This window comes from Ostrea edulis, chromosome 5 (assembly GCF_947568905.1).
Source record: "Ostrea edulis chromosome 5, xbOstEdul1.1, whole genome shotgun sequence".
In the NCBI taxonomy this organism is placed as follows: domain Eukaryota; kingdom Metazoa; phylum Mollusca; class Bivalvia; order Ostreida; family Ostreidae; genus Ostrea; species Ostrea edulis.
In genome coordinates, this window is record NC_079168.1 from 14,902,368 (window position 1) to 14,927,549 (window position 25,182).

A 25,182-nucleotide genomic window follows, 5' to 3' on the forward strand; every position below is an offset into this window, starting at 1 on the left:
CTAAATCTATTTAATCAGAATTTAGTATCAATAGCATTAAAGACGATGTTATTGAAATGTTTTACACATAAACACTATATACTCAGTTTGGTCCCACCCTGGAGTTAGAACTTCTATCCTCAAAGATCATGAAATTTACAATTTTGGTAATGGTCTCCCTGCTCTACATGACTATGTAATGATTTTTTCTTACAGATGTGATGTTGTAGAGAAGAAGAATATTTTGGGAAATCGGTCAAGTTTTGGTTATGCCTGAAAATTTGAAAACAATTTTAACGGTAGGTTTCGGTTGAAAGTGTTCAATTGTTATCACACGACGGACGCTGATCAATTACAATAGAAATAAATGGAAACTTTCAAGCCTATCATTATTCACAACAACTAATATATAATAAATGACTTACTACTGTGTTCTAGTTTGATAGTGTATGAAACACGTTTTAGAATACAACTAAAATGAAACAAATCAATAGTTTGATACATACATGTCAAACAAGAAAGAGAGAAAAGAACACACAACTGGACAAAAAAGAAAAATACTACACCAAGTAACAAGTGCCACAGATATTCATGTCAAAACATACCAATACCGTGGGGACCCGGGTTAGAATAGGTCCTCAGTATCCCCCCCGGGAGATCCGGGTTAGAATAGGTCCTCAGTACCCCTTGCTTGTCGTAAGAGGCGACTAAATGGGGCGGTCCTTCGGATGAGACCGAAAAAACCGAGGTCCCGTGTCACAGCAGGTGTGGCACGATAAAGATCCCTCCCTGCTCAATAGCCATAAGCGCCGAGCATAGGCCTAAATTTTGCAGCCCTTCACCGGCAATGGTGACGTCTCCATATGAGTGAAATATTCTCTCGAGGGACGTTATACAATATTCAATCAATCAATCAATCAAAACACACCAACGTAATATTGAAGGCCTATATATGAAACACTTTACATCCATTCCATCACCTTACCAGAAATCGACAGGGGATGCTTACTCCTCCTAAGCACGTGATTGTTATATACAGGTAATTACAGTGTATGTACTGGACTCTGTAGTGCAAGTCATACAGATGTATGGAAAGTGAAGATAACGAACAGTGATCAATCTCATAACTCCTATAATGAATACAAAATGGATAGTTGGGCAAACACGGACCCCTGGGATATATAACAATCAAAACATGGAAGTGGAATTATTATTATTAGTTCTTTTTGTAATCAATAATGAAGTTGATTTCAATCCAAAATCGGGTTGGAGAGAAAGTGAATCCATATAAACCAGATAAATACATGTACAATTGAAAGCAAAATTTAGGAAGTTATTTAAAAAAGATGTTAATCATACATGTGGAATATTGATAACTTTAAAGCTGAAAGCTGCTTCATCAACAAGAGTGGAAAGAACTCATTTTGAAATGAAAGTTAGTGCAAGAGAATATATCAAATATAATATAATAAATTAGACTAGCATATAATAATGTGCATGGATTTATATTCAGGTATTTTAGTGATTGTTTCTTGATACGTAAATCTAAAATTAAAACAAAAATCCCCCCCCCCCCCCCCTTAAAAAAAACCTAATAGTTTGTACACACGTACATTAAACTCTGAACTCATCAACAAGTGTGTATTACACGCCTTGTGTAAAAGCTCATATTCATTGCAAAGAAAACTGTCTTGGGTCTGAATGAGACATAATACACATTGCTATTGCTATTGTCTGAATTTTATAAAAAAGATTTTTATAACTTTGGCAAAAAGCACAAGATTCAATGCAAGTGTAGGAGTTCTAATATAAAAAAGAAGTGACTCGATCGCAATAAATATAATATATTTACAACATGTAAATATTATATAAGCTCAATATGAGAATACCAAGCTAGGCACTCAAAAGTTTTCAAACGGTAATGTTCAAACCGTTCTGTTATACGCAACTAAGCTTGATTGGTCCCTTAACACAGAGATTGCGGAATAGGCAGAACCAGTCTAATATTGATAAGTTTGGCTTTTGAAAAAACCTTAGGGAGTCAGCCAGTGAAATTTCCATAATCAAATCAGCTACATTTTAAATGCTGTAAACTCGTATACGGACTATATTTTTATTTGGTATCATTATATTCCAAACGCGGAGAGGGTATCGGTCTCCATAAACTTTAATAAAAATATTCACTACTAATATTGCTCCTGTTAGAAATAATGCTGAGTTACGTGACATTGCCCCTTTGTGACACCGATTCCTGTCCCTCGTTGTCAAAACATAATCGGACACAAGGTCTTTCTCCTTCACGATCGACGCGGATCTTACTGTGTAGTTGTTTTGTTTTTCTATGCCGCACACATTTTTGCTGTGTTGGGCGAAGTTTTTATTGTCTTGGAAGCACAGTCAAAATACAGATGGAAAACTCTGATGACTCTCGTGCATAGCTTAATGACGTGGCTTCTAATTATAGATTGCACCATGCATCTTGACCTCTAACCGCTATGAGAAGGTTACAGTGCAAAAGGCATCTTAGTCCAAACCGGTTTCGTGTACATATTCTTATTATTTTTAAAGGTTTGCAGGAATGAATTTCTTAATAATCACTTTAATTATTACAGACGTAGATTCAAACGGGAATTTTAAAGAAATACCTGCTTCTTGTGCCCCACTTTTCCCCAGAATTCAAAGTTCATTAATTGACTAATAATATGTCTGAACCAGATGACGATAAAAAGGTTTCCGGTTTCTGTCGCTTGTGTTTAGCGCTTAAAATCAATGGTAAATACTTTATCATACATTACAAATGATATTTGCAATGTTTTACCTTCGGTATGTTTACCTATTGAAATAATTAATGTCAACGATGTGCATATATATCACAAAATGTTCGTCTCCTTTAATTTCTCCTGTCAGAGACGAGTAAATGAGTGTCTTTAAATTTAAATCAACTCGTAACCAGATTCTTGGATATGAGTTGACTTTTTTACTCTTTGGGTACGAGTTGACCTATTTGATACGAGTTGACCTGGGTACGAGTCGGTCAGGGTACGAGTTGACTTGACTCCGCATGGATACATGCACATACTATATACTATATATTTAAATTAACTATACATGCACATACTATATATTTACATTAACTATACATGCACATACTATATATTTACATTAACTTCCAGTGCCCATGGTAAATATCAAAATCATAAAAAAACCAGGAAAACGTCTGATATTTCGGACTAGATTCAGTTATGACCATTTTTGCAAATAAAGAAACAATAATCGACAATATCACCAGTGTTTGGGGTCGTATTTTATTACTTTTTACTCAATCTAATTAGAATTATATCCTTTGATTCGCTCACGAATATCGCAACACAACCTTGTTTTCGGATCTAATTTTTTCACTGAAAATTCTTGGCTCGGCAACAATCTCGCGACCCATTTTACCTACACTATATAAACTGGTTTTCGTGTAATAGGGGACTAGTTTAAGGAACCCTTAATGAGTCGTTATAAACTCATTTTATAATAAAGTTAAGCAACTTTGTTTATTTAGGTTTATTTTTTTTTTCTTTCTGTCGAATTTCCTTTGCATTATTTTCGTATTATTAACTGCTGTTAACGTAATCTGATTTTACGACAAGACGGACAAAATCAGATGTGCCACTTCCGGTAGGCACACAGATGAGGAACACAGGATGGATGTTTCTGTTTTGACTGAAGAAGAAAGAAGGGTAAGGTGGAAAATAAATGAAAACAAATTATTGATATTCATTGCTTTAAAACTGTACAAGACATTGTTTAGCTAGACCTAGCAGACGGGCACGATTTGTTGAAGGAATCATAAATTAGCATCATTGATTAGGATTATTTGATTAATACATATTTGTTGTATCTTTGACATAAAGAGAAAATATGAATACAGAATATTTATTGAGAATAACCCTACAAGCGACTGCATACCAGAAAATGATATTTCTGTGATGCTTGAATTATGGGTTATTTGAATATTGTTTTTTGTTCCAGAATGTTGGACTGAACTCGTAAATTCTTAAACATATGCTTGTAAAATAGATAAGAATATCAATGACGTTTGTAGTCTCAAGAGTGACCAAGAAGGCATCGTATATGTAATTCTGGCTACTTTTACTTAGAATGTTAAGCTAACATTTAATTTTGAAAAATTCACCAACTATGAAAGCTAGGTTAATTTCATGGAAGCTGTCCCTCCCTACTTTCACTTTTGATATTCTTCAAGTTCTAAGCATTTCATTTTTGATATCATTCCTAGCCTTTATTTGAATATCAAAATTATTGATTACATATTCTGTGCTCCATACATTTGTATTCTACTGTTGGTGTTTATATACACTGCATTAGTTAGACCGTTGATGGTTTTACATATGCAGTCCGTGAAATGTTCTACTATTGCACTTGAACAGTGAATGAACACAGAGCAAACAGTGTGTGAGTGCTGAATGGTGAGTGAAAAACACGATTGGAGTGCTAACACTGGTGCAAAGTGAATGGTGAATGCAAGATGAACGATTTATTTTGAATATCTCTGATGTTTTCTTAATACATCATAGTTATTTCATACTTGGATAAGGAAAAAGATATTTGTATTGAAGCTATTCATAAATTTTGTGGCGCTGATATCATCTGACAACATTAATAGCTATATATAGCTTTTTTTAATGTTTCCACTTTCATTAAACATTTTTTCAATAGTATTTTGTATTTCCTACATCTACATATTTAAAGAGAAGCCGCTTTTGATACATTTTATTGTCTTCCTCACTGACTATATGTCCACTCTGTCCCTCTTCGACATTCAAAGTTCCACTAAATGCACCTCCTATACAGAAGAGCTCTTATCTCGAAACTGGTGTATTCAATAAGTTTTCTAAGATCTTAAACAACGAATCTTATTAATAATTTATCGCATGAAATATCAAAATCTGGTGTTAAGTCATTTCATGTTGACTTACTGTATTACACCATTTATACATGTATATTCAGATGAACTGTAAAGGATAATATTATTTCAGTCTTTTTTTATCAATTGAATTACCTTAATACCTTTATGTAATAATTTTTTTCTTTTTTAATCAAGAATGCAGCTTGATTATGAGTATCATTTTGTTTCTATCATTATATTGCTGTAGAAAGAAATTTATTTCAATATTGACTTGCTCCTGACTATGTGTCTTGAATTCTGGGTCCAAGCTTTTGAAAAATTCCTTGGCTGTTGACTCAGTAATGATATAAACTGAAATCAGAAACTGTGTTATCTACAGTTTTGAATGTATTTAGTCTAAATGAAACAGTATAAGTATTGAATGTGAGTTTCTTATGAAATACTGGTAATGTATGCACAGAGCTGAGGCACCGCTTTTCAAAGTTCTGAACACTGTTGAAAAAAGAGTTCCCCATAAAAGAATACAACCAAACATGCAAACAAACTTAACATAAAGTGTAAAAAAAAATATATAAAAAAAATACAGTCTGAGCACATATGTTTATATATTATCTATTTTCTAAGGATATTTCATTGAGGGAAATACAAATCATTATTAATGATCACCTGGCAGTTAAATAGAAAAAATATTTCCATATATGAAAAAACAAGTTATCTGATCAACCACGGAACCAGTCTTCTGATATCGATGCTGAGTGGACTTGAGTTTTTCAATTTTCACAGTTGATAATCCACTTTTTAGTTCATAATCATATTTCTGATGTAATATGAATGTTTCCTTTTGCACTTGCAATCCTTTTCATTTTGTCCTCGTCATAAAGATCAACCCTTTCACTTTTGAGTTCCAAAGACTGAATGAATGAGGAACACAGTGAGTAAACGATGAATGCTTTGTGAGTGCGAAGGTTTGGTTAACAGTAAATGCAAAACTGTGAATGGAGAATGCACTGTGAGTGAACGGAAAAATGGTAAGGTAGAACATTTCAGGGACTGTACATATGTAGTTCACTTTGTGAGGGACCCTTTCAGGTTTTAGGGTTGTAATGAAATAAAAACCACCTTTTGTGTCCTATAAGTAGGAGTTCGATTTGACGTACTAATTTTAACATAGGGAATTGATTATAGGGGATGTTCATTCATTTGAACAATATTTTCACCAGGACAGAATTTTCACCTTTATGATAGATGCAGAAGAATTGAGTCGTGTGTTTAGGCTTATAAAAGAGGAAAATTGCTTTATGTGATTTTAATGTAGGGAATGGATACATCCAATGCCATTTTTAGAATTATCATTTCATGAGTATATTGTAATATGGAAAACATGGCAAAAATTTACATTAATTATGCATTAAGATATATATGAAACATTTATTGTCCCCAAATGTACAGTTTTCAAAAATGCATGTATGTACAATATAAGTCAGAGATCATAGTTGTCATTTCCCCCCAAATTGCTTAACTATTGTTAGTCTTATGTGCATATATATGATATACATGTAACTACTATTGTACATGTGCTTGCCCTTTGGTATCAGGCTGTTTCAGTGTGTAAGTCAAGTGTCCTGACATCATACCACAGAAAAATAATGCATGTTAAAGGATATTCTTCATGCAGTTTTTTTCCTAAAACATTTTCAGTGGTTGGTAATAATATGAACTATTCATGACAATATGTACTGATAAGTGCATATTTTTATTCCTACTGGGTATGCATATATATATATATATATATATATATATATATATATATATATATAGGTAAATATCAAATAAAATATGACAATTACAATTACAACGTGTTGTAAAACGTAAGCGCTTTAATTTTTAAAAATAAAAATAAAAATGAAAGCGCTTACGTTTTACAACGTGTTGTCATATTTTAATCTCCCAGTGTAAATATAAAGTTCTACCCTTTACAATTTCAGATAGCTGACAAACATACACCTATTTGTTAATTGAAACCACATACGAAATACAAGGGGATTAAATGTCTATTCATAGTTGATGAATGTAAATTATAATTATTGAATTAATTTATCATTCATTTCTTTGAATATTTTTTGGATTAATCTGAAATAAGTACCAATAATGAATTAAATGAAATGTAAAAATGTGTATTTATCAAGTTTGTCACAGTATTTTCCAACTGATTATAGTGGTTTTTTTTTAATGCTTTAAGGGTATTCCATACATGTTAATATATACGTGTATCAACATAGATATAAACATTGTATGAGTCAACACCATAGCTTGACTTAACAGCTAGGTCTAATTGTGTAATGTAAGCCCAAGGCTGTGACAAAGTATTTTCATTTTCCTAGAAATACAAATTCAGAGAATTTAAAGCCATATGAAAATAGATTATAATTTTTTTGCCATTATCAGCATTATTTCATCATTGATATGTTTAAACTTTCTTGAATTTCAGAAAGCAGGGTTTTATCCAGCATTTAGATGTTACTACCCATTTTATATATATGGGGAATTTTTGAGAATGTAGTCATGAGCTTCCAGGGGATGGGGGACATCCATGGAATATAATATCCACAGATTATAACAGCCATATAAAGTGATTGATTACTCATTTTATCTACATGTATATTGTAAGTCTGACAATTGTAGAAAATGACTTAGAATATTAAAAAAAAAAAGATTTTTGTTGAAAATTCTTATACAATTTGGTGAAGTTTCTACAAATGAAGGGGATTTTTTATCTGTGGAAGGGGAACTATCTGTATGTTGCTAAAGGGGAAAGGTACCTTTTACAGGTAGTAAAAGCAACCTAGATAAATCCCTGGAAAGATCAAATTTCTTTGATCTGTATTTTCTCATTTAAGGTTGCTTTAAATTTTTTGCATCCTAGAGGAAAAGAAGATAAGAAATTCTGTGTTAAAATTTAAAAAATGTTAGTTGATGTCAATATTGATTGATATTTGAACAGAGAGTCGGTGCCTTTCAAGAAAAAGTAAACAGTGTGAGAAGAGATGGCCATGGCAAGGAGCCACTACCATGGAATGTGGCAGTCAAGTTTCTCATGGCCAGAAAGTTTGATTGTCAAAGGGCATTGGAATTGTACATTAATCATGAGGTAAGTACCTTTGAAATATTATGATAAAGGTTTACAAATCATGATCTTTAGATGTTAAAAGTACGGAAAAAATTGAAAGCAGGAAAATTTCATGTAATTCAAGGATCAGGGAAGTAATTCTGTAATTTCTTTTTGGTACAGGGTTAAGAATGAAGAGTGATTAATGAAAGGAAAGATTTCCTGTATGGGAAATTCATGTTGACATGTACAGTGTATATTACTTTGATTTATCACAGTCTCTCCTCCATCATATGAATTATTATATGGCAATTAATTTTTTTATGTCACATTATTCATCTACCCTCAGTCACTCTATATTAGCTCCTCTGTCTGCGATCAGTTAGGCGCTAGGGCTAGCTGGCATAAGAGTCTGCTCTGGTGCTGACACCGTGCTGTATAAATGTGGCATCATATTGTGATGTTTACACCAGTTGCATACAAATTACAATGTTCCATCTAGGGGTGAATCGATATATCGAAATGTACTGGTATACGCCTGTCCAGCGATATACGATATGGTGTTTCGACGATACGATACGATATAATGTCGGGTTTAAAAATAGCCCTTTTAATAGTCGGGATCGAAGTTCATAATTTAAAAATGGCTTCTAACAGGAACACGATTCCTCAGACTTTAATACCCGCTTTTACGTTGTGACATCAGTGATTCCTCAGACTTTAATTCCCGCTTTTACATTGTGACATCAGAGATTCCGCAGACTTTAATACCCGCTTTAATATTGTGACACATCGGAGATTTCTCAGACTTTAATCCCCGCTTTTAGATTGTGACATTGGAGTTTCCTCAGACTTTAATTGTCATTGTATGTTTTGTTCTGAAATAAAAGATATTAAAAACCACTTCATTTTTTTAAATTTTGATATTTTACTTCAGAAAATGCTTAACTACATTGTATATCCAATATATCGGATATCGCATCAGAAAATATTGTATCGTATCGGAAAATCTTGAGCAATACACACCCCTTGTTCCATCACCGAATCAGTGATTGTGACATCATAAGGACATGACATATTCTAAGAAGATTTACTCAGTTGCAATTTCTGCAATAACAGAACTGCTTACAACTTGCAGAAATTTGATTGCCATGCAGAAAGAAATGCATGATAAAGCTGAAGATTGTTATAGAATGGTGTATAATAATTTCATTTATAAACAGGTCTTGTACTCTTTCAATAATTTGAAACATTGAGAAGGATACAAAACAGTATATCCTCTTTAAGTCTATCATATAACAAATTTGTGCATTCTTTAATCCTGTTCTTTGGATACAGTCGGGATATATCTGCTTTATAGTTAGTGTAGATTTGAACTATGATTAGAAATGGAGACTAGGTACAGATACTGAACAATATATTGCTGATCATTTACTATTGGGTGTGAGGTGGAGGATAATAATTATGAAGTTTTACAGTGTGGTACAAGAAAACATTGCTAAATTTTATAATGAAGAAACATTTCATGTTCATTGAGTGGGTTTTAAAACCAACTCTAATATGTTCATGACATGGTCACTGATTATTTTTATTTGAAAATGATTTAATTTTACATGTAACATGTCATTTCTGTGGTTCATTTGACTTTATCAACATTCTTTATATCATATTAACGAAGTTGCCATTTATAGTCCTGCTATATGCCGTCCTAGGAATGACATCACAATATGTTTGGCTGTTCTTTTTCCATTTTGTTGCTGCGGCAATATTGGTCCTCATCATATAAAATTAGATATTTTCTTTAGAATTATTTATCAGATAATATCAATTGTGATTTACTAAATTCAATTATTTGTAATAAAATAGCATAAACTGTCCCAGCTTACTTATTATTTATAATATTATATATCCTATAAAATGATCAATATTTGATTTTATCTCTGAATTCAATAGGGAAAATGGTAATTGATTGGATGTGGTCCCGACTGCTGCATATTCTTTAAACATAAAATCTTGTCACAATAAATCATCTAAGGAATTTATCAGTATCAGTATGGACACTTTCAGAGAAATCTGTTTTTTAGAATTTTCAGGCAATAAGCGGGGTTGGCATTATAATGGGGGCAATATATCAAGGGAGCACTGTATGTGACATTACCTTCAACATCATATAAATTCAATTTTATGTTTATGCATTTAATGTATTATAATAAGCTATTGAAAATTGCATAATCTCGAATTTGGAAATTAATTGGCTTTTAAAAACTAAATCATGAGTATTGAAATGATTTTTTAAAGTAGTAACATTATTGTGAATCTCTTTCTACAGAAATCAAGTATAAATTCATAAGATATATTGAATTATTTATGTGATAAAATGTGTGAGTACTACACTTTATAGTCAACAAACACACATGTACACGTGCACACTTAATGTAATTCACTCAACTTTGTTGCAAGGGAAGTAAACAATCCAAGTACCATGGAATGCGTACATTATTCAATGTGATAAGTCATGATTTCTAAATGCTTCAAAGTACTGTTTTCTAGGAGACACCATCATGTGTTTGGTAGATCTCTGGTGATTGCTACATCTGTCTCTATATTGTACTCATCCCAGTATCGACAATTGTGTCACAGATCAATGTATATTTTTACAGGCTTTTTAATCTTTTCAGGCTGTTTAAGTATAGAATCATTTGGTTTTTATGACATTGGACTGTGGTGTATATGGATTTCATACCATCAAGGAAACTTATTACAGTTTTGTTAATTTCAGTTCTTAAAGCATTATTTGCATAACATCCTGTAGGGATGTTAGAAAAAGTCTTAACTGTATAAAAGTTTTCACAAACAAAAATTGTGTCACTGTTAATGAGTGATACAAATATCAAGTGCTTGAATGTAGTTTTTCCTTCCTTGTAGACAAAGAGTCTTTTCACTTCCTCTCATAGGATTTATGTTAACCAGCGTAGTGCAATTTTCCCCTTTCCATTGAGTTTTATCAAATTCAACAATTATTTAGATATATCGAGACACGGAAAATATATAGGATATAGAGTATACTATGTGCTGATGCGGTTGTGATTGTTATACAAGTGTAAAATGTGCTCTGTGGCTTTCATCATCATTCAAACTGTAGTTAGTGGATTCTTATCATTTTCTGATGAATTAAGCTCATAAAATTAAAAGATTGGGAATCAAACTAATTTCATGTGACATGGCCAAAAACTCTGCTGCACTCGTTCCTCGACATTTGGATTATTTCATCCAGAAAAGTATAGGCGATCTGGATGTATTTGGACTGCGGAATGTGATTGTGTGGTGTGTTAGTTATGAACAAAAACAGGAGGTGGGTATTGCTGAACTGTACATACATTTATGTACAATATACTACTTGTTCATTTCCTTCATTATACACAATTTATAATACAATGTACACCTCAATAAGTGAAGACGGATGATTCTCTTGACTTTTGTTTTTATTTACAAAGATTTGTTTTTATTGTTTACGGAGAATACAAATTATCTAATACTTTTTAGAGCAATTCACTACAAACTAGATCCTTAAAAGTACAAGTTAAATCCCCTCTCCAAAACCCTTCACTGCAGAGGTGAATCCAGAAAAATTCTAAGGAAGCTAGGTGTTAATTACTTAAATTCTGTCCCCAAAAGGAAGATGTTTCACGGTATGGCAAAAAGTCATCTTTTTTAATGGAGATTTTCCAGTCGAAAGACCTTCTAAACTTGTTGAGAAAATGGACACATATAATTCAAAGTTTGAATGAAGGAAAGGACTTGGGTCCTTATCACACTGGTTCTTCTGAAACGAAATTATTAACATCTGTCTCGTCCTGATCACTTGTCATGTAACTGCAGGATACCAGGTTAGAGAAATTCTGAAAATTGTGTTTGTAATCTCCATACCATACTACAGATGGGTAATATCCAGGTAAAGTTGATTATTGTTAATACATGTACTTGATTAGAGAGCAACTAAAATTGTTAAATTCTAATGAATAATACAATTACACAAATGAAAAATCCATATGTCTCCAGCTAATTGTGATAATTAACCAAAAAAATTTAGTCTATGTTTTTAGTGTAGATATTATTGACAATGTATATAAAAGGACAATATATCCGTATTGCAAAAACTTTTTAAAAAATCACTGTCTCACAATTTATTTCTTGGAAAAAAATTCCCCTCAGATACTGATTTTGTTTATACATATACAAGTCCTTCTTTATAACATGTAGTGTTGATAATTAAGTGCCACTAGATTGGGGTAGGATTGTCTACATCAGCCTGTATTTTATTCCTTCCTGAGAATTTTGATTATAAAGATTAAACATGACACAGGAAGTAGTGCTAATAGGTGATTTGAGATTTTACACCACGTTAGTTCATTGCTTTTGTATATACAAGGATGCACAACTTATAATGGGTTGCTCTGTATTCATTATGTTCTTCATATTATAGACTTTTGTTATGTAGTATCGACAAAAAGTTGTTTCAATTTCATTCAGCATGTTGTGCATTTAGTGCTGTTTGATTTATATAAGACTCAATATGAAGGTCCATCCTTATTTACAATGAATGTTTGGACTTAGTCATAAATAATCCCTGATTACAGAGTTTATTTGAGTTCATCCTGTGTAAATTAATATCAGGAAATTAAGCCCATATTGTGTACTTATGTATTTATATTATAAACATTCTAGCTGTGTACCATCTCCAGCTGAACTATATATACTGTAGTTAAAGTACATACTTGCAACATCAGACAATATACAAAACTGATGGACTGTGACTAATAGATATTGTATCTATGATTTGAACTGTTACAATTAGTGAGAAAAAACAGAAACAACTGGAGAGAAAATTATCAACTTAGTAATAAATACTTGCATGTGAAATGATATGATATTATTATAATCATAACATGTTTACTCATAGTTAACTTAATGTTACATATATACACATGTTCTATCATGGCATATGTAAAATAGATAGTTAATGTAATACACCATGCAATGTATTATTCTAGAAACTTTATATAATTATATTGATGGAACCTAAATAAATCCACAAATTATTCAGATTTTTATTTTGTCGTTTAATATATTGAATGACTATGGTTTTGTGATATTCTGAAATGTTAAACAATCATAAATGAAACAGTACCCCTTTATGAAGCATTGCAGTCATGGTTTACAATTTCAACTAAATTAAATGATGAGATGATGACATTCAATAGGTAGTATCATTAGGCAAAGATTGCCATGTGGCATAAAACGCAACTGTAACTTTTAATATATCATTAACAGTTGTAAACACTGTTGTCGATAATTTGAAATAAATTTCATTATATTTGTCAAGATTCATACAGACTAGCATTGTTCATAACCGCATCACATTCATGAGGAAATTGCAATCATCACAATTTGTAAAGATATCATTTGAGGCAAAAACATTGAAAATATAAATATTTGTACATGAACATATTTTGATATATGATTATTCGGAGAACCGTTCCTTAGTCCCCAGTTCATGTATTGACTGACCGGTCCATGTTGCTGACTCGCATGCGTTAATTTGAACCTTATAATGGGGAACATTTTCTTATCATGTATTGACTGACCGGTCCACGTTGCTGACTCACATGTGTTAATTTGAACCTTATAATGGGGAACATTTTCTTATCAAGTTTAAAGCAATACAAACTGTAGGTAATGGTAAATTCTAAAACTGAAAAATATAAGAACAGATAGAATAACATATTTGTGATTGAATATATATAATCTCACTGAATCAGAGTGAATCTGAAGCAATAAACTCGTCAAATCAGCAGAAAATGTCAATTCCTTAATTATATTGTTTTCCTGACAGTGATTCTCCAATGTGCATTAATTGACCTCGGAGGTCATCAATCCGGAAAAATGTGGAAGAGAGGCACTGTGCAATATGTCAGATTTGTAATTTTTAAAATGTATCACATTGGATATTTTTTTACAATCTGGAAAACTATAAATTAATTCTTGTTGATATTTATAATGTACAAATTCTTGTATGCAGATCTGTCAGATTATCATATTATGTACATATGTATATCAATTCCTATCTGTTAGAAGTTCTTACTACAAATTCAAAATGAAAATTTTCTTGAAAAGTAATGATGTAAAAAGAGAAGATTTTTATGCCCCCCTTTGAAAAAGAGGGGGCGTATTGTTTTGCACCTGTCGATCTTGTCCACTCAACATCTTGAGAACCCTTTGCTTGACAGACAACAAACTTGGTACATTGTTACATCTTGAGGAGTGGATGACCCATATTGATTTTTAGGTCACATTGGTCAATCCACTCTGGATATACGAAGATACTGTCCACACAATATCTTGAGAACCCTTTTCTTAATTAACAGACAGCAAACTTGGTACATCATAAGGAGAAGAGGAACCCTATTGATTTTGGGTTCACATAGTGAAAGGTCAAGGATCAAACTGGACATAGGAAGATACTGTCTGTAGTATTTTTGTATTCTTTTCAGGAGTTATGAGATTGATCACTGTTTGTTACCTTCATCTTTGCATCTATTATGCTATAGTTATCTATTTTCCTAACCTTGTAGTCATTAGATGTTATCACAGATTTGTTTTACTAACTTCTGATTGTTGTTGTTGATTAGGAAACAAGAAATCGAGAAGATTTGACCATCATCCAGGCAGCTGATGAACGACTGAAGAGGGAACTCTCCACAGAAAAATTTACTGTTTTGGTAAATTAATGTTTCCTTATTAACACTGTATACAGTAATTGCAAATTTAAAAGAGATTTATTATCTATAGATCAAGGATATACAAAATGTGAGAATTATTGGTGTACATGATATGTGTACATTTATATGTATTGTAAATGTCATTGTGAATTGTTATTTACTGTAAAAGTGGAAAAGTTGACGAGAAGGAAACCCTGACAAAATTGAGACAGATTTTTTTAATAATTCGTCAAAGTTTTATCTCGCAAATTTTCTTATTGCAAACCCTTTAAAATGGCTTACGTTCTTTGAAATTGAAGCTCCATAACACAATTATTGCATTTTAATCTCCATTAATTAAAATGAGGATCATTGGTGTAGATGTATTAATTCTTTAATTTTTCATTGCAAATACCGTATATACTCACTTATGAATCAATTCGCCTATAAGTCGGGTGTATAGTTTTTAGTTTATTTTGGAGGGAATTGCCATTGACCCATTTATAAGCCGGTCTAACTTTTTTCAAGTTCAAATCAATGCTCTAATGTTTTTACCTGTGTTTCAAATAATATTTTGAGAAATGCGCCGATATTTGATATTTTTTCCCAACAAATCAATTTCATATCAATACTCTTATGTATTTATCTGTGTTCCAATAATATTTTGGGATATGACATCGATATTTCACTTTTTATTCTCAACAAATTAACCAGTAACTATTTTGTTTATTTCGTCCATGTTTTTGTTGTTTAAAAAATACTAGGCTACATATTACGCCGTCCAGAAAAATACTAATCTTCTTAGGACACTACTATAAGTCGGACATAGAGTTTTGGACCAAAATTTAACTCCAAAAAATCCGACTTATAGGCGAGTATATACGGTAGATATGTTTAATTGAAACTACCAAGTACATATTCGGTTGTCCTTTTATCCTATTAAATGTAATTACTACCAAGCCAGTTTGATTAGCGGGTTCCCACATCATGCAATTTAATCATATCAACTCATAAGATAATTATTGCCAAACAATCAACACCTTTTTTCTGCATTATTTTGAAGGGGTCACTGTACATCAAACTGTCCTTGACAGCCATTTTGTTCACCTTGTCTATCAAATCTATTTTTCTGGTGGTGAGGTCGATAGGTCTGGTAACCCTGCTTTGGGCCCATCTGATTTCAACCAACACATTACGACTAAAGTAAACTTGAATTACCTACAGTGTGACTATGATTATTTGACATAAGTTAATCAATAACCCATCAGAAAATTGTCAAACTTTTATCTCGTCAATGTTACTGCTTTTACAGTGAAGTAAAATCATTGTGATTGGTGAATTTGTTAGAGAGCCTGCTCAACATCAAAGTTAAGTAGTAGATGTGTAAAAGATTTCCTGCTTCATGTAACAATAAAGTTTCCTGTCTGAGGTGTAAAGTATTAATAGAAATGTCAATATACAGACAACCATGGGGCAGATATGACTGTCTTGCTCATATATATAGAGTTAGAACTTTTTTCCATGTCACATATAGCTTATTTACCTAAGACATTATTTTATACGTGGAGACAGAAATGTCATATTGTAATGCTTTACTTTATAGAGACAGAAATGACATATTGTAATGCTTTACTTTATAGAGACAGAAATGACATATTGTAATGCTTTACTTTATAGAGACAGAAATGTCATATTGTATTGTATTACTTTATAGAGACAGAAATGTCATATTGTAATGCTTTACTTTATTGAGACAGAAATGACATATTGTAATTATGCTTTACTTTATAGAGACAGAAATATCATATTGTAATGCTTTACTTTATAGAGACAGAAATGACATATTGTACTTCTTTACTTTATAGAGACAGAAATGTCATATTGTGTTGTATTACTTTATAGAGACAGAAATGTCATATTGTAATGCTTTACTTTATTGAGACAGAAATGACATATTGTAATTATGCTTTACTTTATAGAGACAGAAATATCATATTGTAATGCTTTACTTTATAGAGACAGAAATGACATATTGTACTTCTTTACTTTATAGAGACAGAAATGTCATATTGTAATGCTTTACTTTATAGAGACAGAAATGTCATATTGCAATGCTTTACTTTATTGAGACAGAAATGTCATATTGTAATGCTTTACTTTATAGAGATAGAAATGTCATATTGTACTTCTTTAGATAAGTTTATTCTAATTTTGAGCCCAGAGGGCATAACAGCAAGACAGCTTAAAAAGAAGGAAATTTCAAAAAAGAAAGTTTACAACATTAACTACAGGTTACATGGACTGCAAACTACATGTGGATGTAGCACGTTGGGGAAACGAGAACATAAATATATTAATTGCAAATCAGGTGTATACACAAGTAAATGGACAATATCAGTATTATACCAACATATGAATAATAAACTATAATGATTTTTGCAGTTTTAAAGCATCACTTCTTTTTCTGAAAGTTTTAACTAAATATTCACTCAATTTGACAATTACTGGTTTGTCTTCATTAATCATCAACCAAGTAAATTTGTCCTTATTTGTTAAATAGATAAAATTTTTGTTGAGCTTGTATATACCATTAAAAAACATATTTCTCTCTTTAACATAGAATGAACAATCAGTGAGGAAATGAAATTCATCTTCTACACCATTAAGGTTACATAATTCACATATTCTTTTTTTCCTTTTTAAAGAAATTTTCTGGTCAGAATTGGTTTTTATAAATTCATATCTTCCTCTTTCAATTCGAAGGTCATGTGCACTAATTCGAAATCTACATAGTTTTTCTTAATTCTAGGGATTCTAAAAATATATAACTTTCCATATTAAAGTTTTCTTTATACGAAAAATATGTTGTGAGTTTTCCTGATTTCTGACCCTCTTCACGTCTTTTTGACCAGTAATGTAAAAATTGTTTCCGTACCTGATTCTTCATTTGTTTTTTGAAAAATGAGAATTTGAGATTCTTACAATTGGGTATTGAAATGCCCATTTTTTTTCTAAAATAACTAATGTTTTTGTACCAACAATTTATATTATATGAATTCAGATTGATATTCTCTGTATAAGCACTGTATAACAAGGATGATTCTGGGCAATTCTCAAGTCTATGCCAATATAGTAAAATACTTTGGATTATAGAGCAGAACATAGGATACATGTATCTACCCAATTCAGAGATTATTGCAATATTAGTACTTCTTTTTATACCGGCACCCAGTAGATGTTTACAAAACTTAATATTCAAGTTTTCTTCCTCCCAATTTTTAAAGATATCATATAAATCTCTGTCTTTTTCCAGCATGCGTGCTGAAAGTGTTCCCCATATCTCGCAGCCATACAAGGCAATGGGTTTTACCATATGGTCAAAAAGATGTAAAAATGTTTTAATTGGTGGATCTATAGATTTGATGTCTTTATGAAGTTTGAATGAGGCCTTAAGAGCTTTATTGTATAGATCAGATTTTGCTTCCTTGAATGAACCACAGGAGGATAATATTACTCCCAGATATTTATATTTGTTAGTACATTCAATACATATGTTACCGAACACAAAGTGTTCTTTAGTAATTAGGTGCCTGCTTTTATTAAAAAATGACTACTTTTGTCTTATTGGTATTAATTTCTAAGCACCAATCGTTGCAATATTTTTCAAGTAAGTTTAGTTTGTTTTATAGTCCATTCTGGTTTTCTGAAAGCAATACAAGATCATCCACATATAGAAGAGAGGTGATTTTCTTTCCAGAAAGATTGACAGAGCCTATGGTTTCTTCATCCAGTAATTTAGAAAAATCGTTCAAAAATATTTAAAAAATTACTTCACAGAGAGGCAGAGACAGAAATGGTGCTGCCATTGCCTTGTTCACTGCTAGAATCCATCAACCTAGTCTCACAAGTCATCAGCTGGTTCTCAAGGCCCTGGTGTATCAGCTAGATGCTGCTTTAGAAAGGTAAAACATGTATAATTATAAAGGTCTGTGAAACATGTGGTTTTCTACAAGGCATGTCATCTAGTAACAGTTTACAGTAATGTCTGATCAGGCAATAGGCCAGAATATTTTCCCTCAGCCCAAAATTATCACCCCACGTGAACCCCCACCCCCCTGCTCTATGGTTTTTTTGTGGAGCCCATGATTAGATCGTGACTTAAGTAATGAGGGGATATTCTATTTTCTGGAGCCCATGGTTATCGCAATTCACCTTTGAATTAGAACGCTTTACCCGATATAGTATTGCGTTGTGTGACGACACAATTGAATGAGACGATTGAACAATTTGAATGACATGTTTGATGTAATACAACAAGAGTTTTCATTGGCCGATTACAGCCCGCCCACTTTCTCGAGCGGATTCAGTGTACATAGCTCTCTGAAAAGATCCACCTCTTATAAAAACCTTCGATTTACGGGTCACAAAAAGCTGCGGACGGTTGAGGCCTGAAATCGGTGTATTCTTGTGTTGCTGTCTCATAAACTCAATATAAAAAAATCTTAACATATTTTCCTACTATATACTTGCGTCCAAACATACCTTCAAATATTCATTAAAGCCACACACCACCCGAAAACTCGCAGTTTCAAATGATTTCGTTTGTTGAGTAGCCATTTTAGGTAGCCGGTCAATTCGAACTCTTGCTATTGGTATCTATTCATAAAATCGGTTGTAAGTTATGTATTCGCTCTTCATTTATTATCAACACGAATAATTAATAGAAATTAAAACATTTTTGTACCAGTTTTTGTAAAGGTAAAATAAGCTCTAGATGAACAAAAATGTTACATAAGGACATTAGATGGAGACCGGCCGGCGCAGCCGCTCATGACAAATGAAAGCCGCATTGCCGTGAGTTTAGCTATCTGAATAATTATCATTTAATAGGACTGGGGTGGTATATTATTTAAACAATTTAGATAAAATATTTGTGGGGTATTAGTACACATCTAGACGCTATTGTGCCAATATGGAAATGAACCGGGATTCGAATTGACTGGCTACCTAACATGGCTACGTCTACGAACGAAATCATCAAAAGCTGTGATCGAGTTTTTGGGTCGTATGGGGCTTTAATAAATATTTGAAGGTATGTTTGGACACAAGTATAGTAGGAAAATATGTTAGGAATTTTTTTTATATTAAATTTATGAGACAACAACACAAGAATACAACTTTTTCTCTTTCTTCCTTTGAAGTTTTTTTTCCATCTAGCATCTGCTGACTACTCCCGTATAAGGGAATTTGGGTGCACTTATACATATGGACCAATGAGAGTTTCTGTTGCATTTCGCAATTGTATTACAAACAGATTCAATTGTGTCATCACACAACGCAATACTATATCGACCAAAGCGTTCTAATTCAAAGGTGAATTGCGATAAATCATGGCTTCAGTAATGGGAGGATTTTCTATTTTGTGAAGCCCATGATTAGATGATGGATTATGAAATGAGGTGATATTTGTGGAGCAAATATTTGAGTGTAACACTCATTTTACTATGACCTTAGTAACTCGTGTTAAATATCTTGACCAATGGATCTGCTGCTAAGTACATTGCACATCAGCTTATAATATATTTTGCTCTTTAGGACAAACTGGTCTAATATTTTTCATTTGTTTAAGTCATATATACACAACTTTCAATTCTGAAGGCATGCTATTTACAGCTATCTAAGGCCACTTGGGATGGATTTGTCTTCAGTCATGACGTATGTCATCTCGGGTTATAATTCCAAGTTTTAAGTGGCAAGACAATTCTTAAATGTAAGTGAAGACTCTTCATGAAGAAAGTAAATCTCTTGCCACCATTAGGACTCATTGGAACCTCGTAAACCTTTTCATCTTAGTCCTGAGACTCCTTGGATAGCATGCCTACGGATGTGTAATGTAAACAGAAGATGACTAGATGAAATACTTTGCACATAACCTGCATGTTCTTCATTTTTCAGTATTGAAACCCAGAGAAATGGTTTGGTATTTATATATGACATGACAGAATCCAAGTATTCCAACTTTGATTATGAGCTGAGTAAAAAAATCCTTAACATGTTAAAGGTGAGTGTCATACATGTATTGCCAAAAATTGACTCTCTGGTAATAAATTCTTCTCATGGGTACCCCATGAGAAATGTAAGAACCAGTACATAAAAAGTGTATTTATGATTTGGCAAAATATAGAAGTATTTTTGTGCCTCTAAGATCTAAGATCGATAGCATATTGTTTTTGTCTGTTTATAACTTCAATTTTCATCATAACTCTTGAAGTAAAAAAGATAGAGATTTCACATTTGAAGAAATGAAAGGTAAAGGTTTAAACTAAATATTAAATTAAACTTCAAGGTCGTGTGTCAAGTTAAAGGTCAAATTTGCCGCAATTGGATTTGACAATGGTTGGGGATATAATGTTTTACAAACATATCTTGTTGTATATTTGGACTACTTGATGTAAATTTGTGATGTGTTAAAAAAAACCCAATGTATGATAATGAATTTAATGAAGAATTGAACACCATTATTATAGAACAAGGACATCCAGTTCTCAGAGCTTAAAGATGTGATTCTCAGGTGACTGTCAAGGCCCGTGGGCCTCTTGTTTAAGTTTCCATATCAGATTGTTTTATATACATGTATATTAAATTGAGTACCTTTCATAATGTTGTGATGTATGAAACATACAGTAACTGCATGATATTGTACTTTCAGACGTTATAAAATATAAGTTGTATAACATGTCTATTAGTAAAGTTAAATCTTAAACTTTCAGGGCGGTTACCCAGCTCGACTTAAGAAAGTTCTCATTGTGACAGCCCCACTGTGGTTTAAGGCACCTTTTAAAATCCTCCGACTTTTTGTGCGAGAAAAATTAAGAGACAGGGTAAGAAAATTGGATTGTCTTGAACTGATCGCCCACATTTCTGAACAATTTATCAAATGAACAGGAAGTTGATATTCACAGTAAACATGTTTGTCAATTTGCAGATAGAATGAAAAACACAAATACAAGAATGTGTATGGACATGAAAATGTCAATTTTAAATGGCAGATGTGTAACTCAGAATATATAGAAATCAAATACTGAATGTACTCCTGGTAGCTGAAACTTTTCTAATATTTAAAGAAAAGCATTGATTTTGATTTATTCAATTTATTTTATTTTTAGGTGTATACAATAAACTTGTCCCAACTTATACAACATATACCTCACGATGCACTTCCTCGACAGTTAGGTGGTGCATCAACCACCAACCACAAGGCATGGTTACAGCTCTGTTCCCAAGTAGCCCTCAAGGAGGAGGCAGACATGAATGCTTACTTTATATCATATAAACGACACACGACAGAAGACGGACAGGAATCTTCTTGTCGCAGTGTATCAACTGACATGTCAGATAATTTACTGAATAGTGACATTGATTCAGAAGAATCTAAAGAAACGGTCAATGAGAAGCAGAACAATGAGGACTTAGAAAAAGAGGATTCAAGTGATGAAAAGGAGGTGACCGAAGAGAAGGACGATTTGTCAAATTCTGCCCCATCCAAACGAAGGCTAGATTCTGTGGGTAATAATGACTCTGTCAAAAGAGCTGCTCAGGAGACAAATAATGAAAACAATTTTGAGGAGGATTCTATTGACAGTCCTCGCAAAAAACGCCCCTCCTCATCCACGTCTTCAATGTCAAACAACACAGTGGAGGAAAGTATACATCTGCCTGAGGAAGAGGGCATGGACTTGGACCAGTTGGTGGAGTATACTCGCAGCATGAGACGGCGTGGGCTGATGGAGGAGTATGCCAGCATAAAAATGGAACCCCCAGCAGGAACTTTCACAATATCTAGGTAAAAAAAATTGTTTTTGATGTTTTTAACTTTATATTTATACCCCCCGAACGAAGTTCCGGGGGGTTAATAGGAATCACTCTGTCTGTCTGTCTGTCTGTCTGTGCAGATTCGTGTCCGGGCCATAACTTCTTTGTTCTTTGACTTAGGCATACCATATTTGGCACACAGGTGGATCACCATGAGACGATGCGTCGAGTACCTTCATGACCTCTATATGACCTTGACCTCAAGGTCAAAATTCAAGGTTTTTTACAATGGATTTGTGTCCGGGCCATAACTTCTTTGTTCTTTGACATAGGCATACCATATTTGACACATGAGTGTATCACCATGAGACGATGTGTCGGGTACCTTCATGACCTCCATATGACCTTGACCTCAAGGTCAAAATTAAAGGTTTTTACAATGGATTCTTGTCAGGGCCATGACTTCTTTGTTCTTTAACATTGGCATACCATATTTGACACATAAGTGTATTACCATAATACGATGTGTCGGGTACCTTCATGACCTCTATATGACCTTGAACTTTGACCTCAAGGTCAAAATTGATTACAGGGGTTTGATATAGTCATACCATAAGACATGGGTGTATCAACATGAAACTATGTGTCATGTACATTCATGACCTCTTTATGGTCAAAATTATAGGTTTATGCCATGGATTTGTGTTCGGACTATATCTTCCATTTTCTTCTACAAAGGCATACCATATTTTTACATTCAGGAAATAGGTAATTTATACCTATTAACAACACCCTTTTGGAGATTGGGGTAAGCGGGGGGTATTCTTAGTGAGCATTGCTCACAGTACCTCTTGTTCATTCTACCCTATGCATGTATTTTTAGGTACATGTACTTTGTTGAATGAGGTCATATAGTGTAGAAAAATGGGCAATTTAGACTTTATTGATTTAATTAAAATAATTTGTATTCCAGGAAATAGATATCATTTTCTCTCATATCTATGTTTGTAATATACAAATATCCTACAATAGAAACGTATGAGAGATATTTCTATCTTTCATATCATGTGACATAATTCACAGGAACCAGTGATTTTGTATGTAATAATTATAATAGTTCTTTCTGATCAAGTAATTTCAATATTTATTCCATTGATTCTCTACAAAAATATTCCTCATCAACGCATATGACTAGGAATATTTGACAGTTTTTTGTGGATCAGTGGAATAAATATTGAAATTACTTGATCAGAAAGAACTTTTTGGTAGGTGATGATAAAAGCAGAATTTAAGAGTTATTTTGAATCGTCGTTATATTAGATGTAAGGGGTTACAATTGTCAATTTTTTAAAAGATTTAATAGGGTATTCTGAATATTTGTCATTTTAAAAGAAAGAAGACATGTAATTCTTCTGTGAATAGTCATCTGTTGCTTGTCATATGTTGGTGTTTATTTTCAGGGCAAAATACAATCTTCCAAAAAACCGCTATTCTGATGTTCTATGTTTGGACCACTCCAGAGTGAGATTAGCCATACAGAACAATGACCCCAATTCAGATTACATTAATGCTAACTTTGTTGATGGTTACATGCACAAAAATGCTTACATATCAACTCAAGGTAAGAATTATAATTAACTCTCTCTCTCTCTCTCTCTCTCTCTCTCTCTCTCTCTCTCTCTCTCTCAGTGGACGTGTATAAAATACCACTCTATATTTCCTGTTGAAATACATTACAAGCTTTGTGGTTAAATTCAACAACAAAAACACCCCCCCCCCCAAAAAAAAAACAACAAAAAACCAGGGACTTAGCATGGTACAGACAGAGTTCTGTGTAATATAGAACTATGGCTCTATGTAATTATACTTACAGGTGACTCTCGATGGCTCGAACCTTGATCTCTCGAAGTTCTCGGTCTCTCGAAGTGAAATTATGGTCCCGATTTTTCTCTCTATATAACAAAGCAAATTTACTATCGATCTCTCGAAGTGAAGTTGGGTCCCATAAAACACATTTCATCGTTTTCCACTCTCGATCTCTCGAAGTGCCCACCGTTACCCAAGCGTGTAATAATTTCCGCTTGGGCCTTACCTAGATTTTGTTGAATGCCGGAGGGGTAATTGGGTGTTTATATAGTTGAAACATCGCTGGTGCTTCTTTGTGGAGGTGACACACTTTAGTATGTAATTGGCTAATTGGTCAGTTTACACCTTGCGCTGGGGTTTTGAGTCGTGATGATTAAAATTATATATAATCCGACTGTGAATAAAATCTATAATTTGTTTTGACGTGACGATGAGAGAGCAAGTTTTATACATGATTTAGAGATCTACAGACCGTTAAATCTCTCGAGTTTGATGTTTATGTGTAAAGTTACTCTAAAACATTGTTTTACTCATTCGTTAGAATTTTCGTTTTGGGTAAAGCGTTTAGTTTGCGATAGTAAAGCGTCATCGGAACTTGGTTTTATATGCCTATCTAAGCATGATTAAAGAACAAATAAATACATAAACTTTGAAATGTTTTTATCAATGCAAAATATTTTTTTTATTTTGATATCAAAGTACCTGACGAATATGATGGAGATATCATATGATCTTGTTGGTATACA

At 32.8% G+C, this 25,182-nt stretch overlaps 1 protein-coding gene across 2 annotated transcripts in view; it reads left to right on the top strand.

Moving 5' to 3' along the window:
* LOC125649663 (tyrosine-protein phosphatase non-receptor type 9-like) overlaps window positions 1–25,182 on the top strand; it is a 61,229-nt gene that overhangs the window by 24,571 nt on the left and 11,476 nt on the right. The window contains exons 2-9 of one of the 2 annotated variants that reach the window (XM_048877352.2): window positions 196–3,707; window positions 7,896–8,042; window positions 14,690–14,779; window positions 18,596–18,720; window positions 20,714–20,819; window positions 21,529–21,639; window positions 21,925–22,601; window positions 24,031–24,191. In XM_048877352.2, the coding sequence (XP_048733309.2) occupies window positions 3,672–3,707; window positions 7,896–8,042; window positions 14,690–14,779; window positions 18,596–18,720; window positions 20,714–20,819; window positions 21,529–21,639; window positions 21,925–22,601; window positions 24,031–24,191 (1,453 nt within the window). In that variant the 5' untranslated portion in view covers window positions 196–3,671. Of the gene's footprint in view, window positions 1–195; window positions 3,708–7,895; window positions 8,043–10,932; window positions 11,353–14,689; window positions 14,780–18,595; window positions 18,721–20,713; window positions 20,820–21,528; window positions 21,640–21,924; window positions 22,602–24,030; window positions 24,192–25,182 lie in introns of those variants that run through there. The other variant, XM_048877353.2, reaches the window with a different exon arrangement.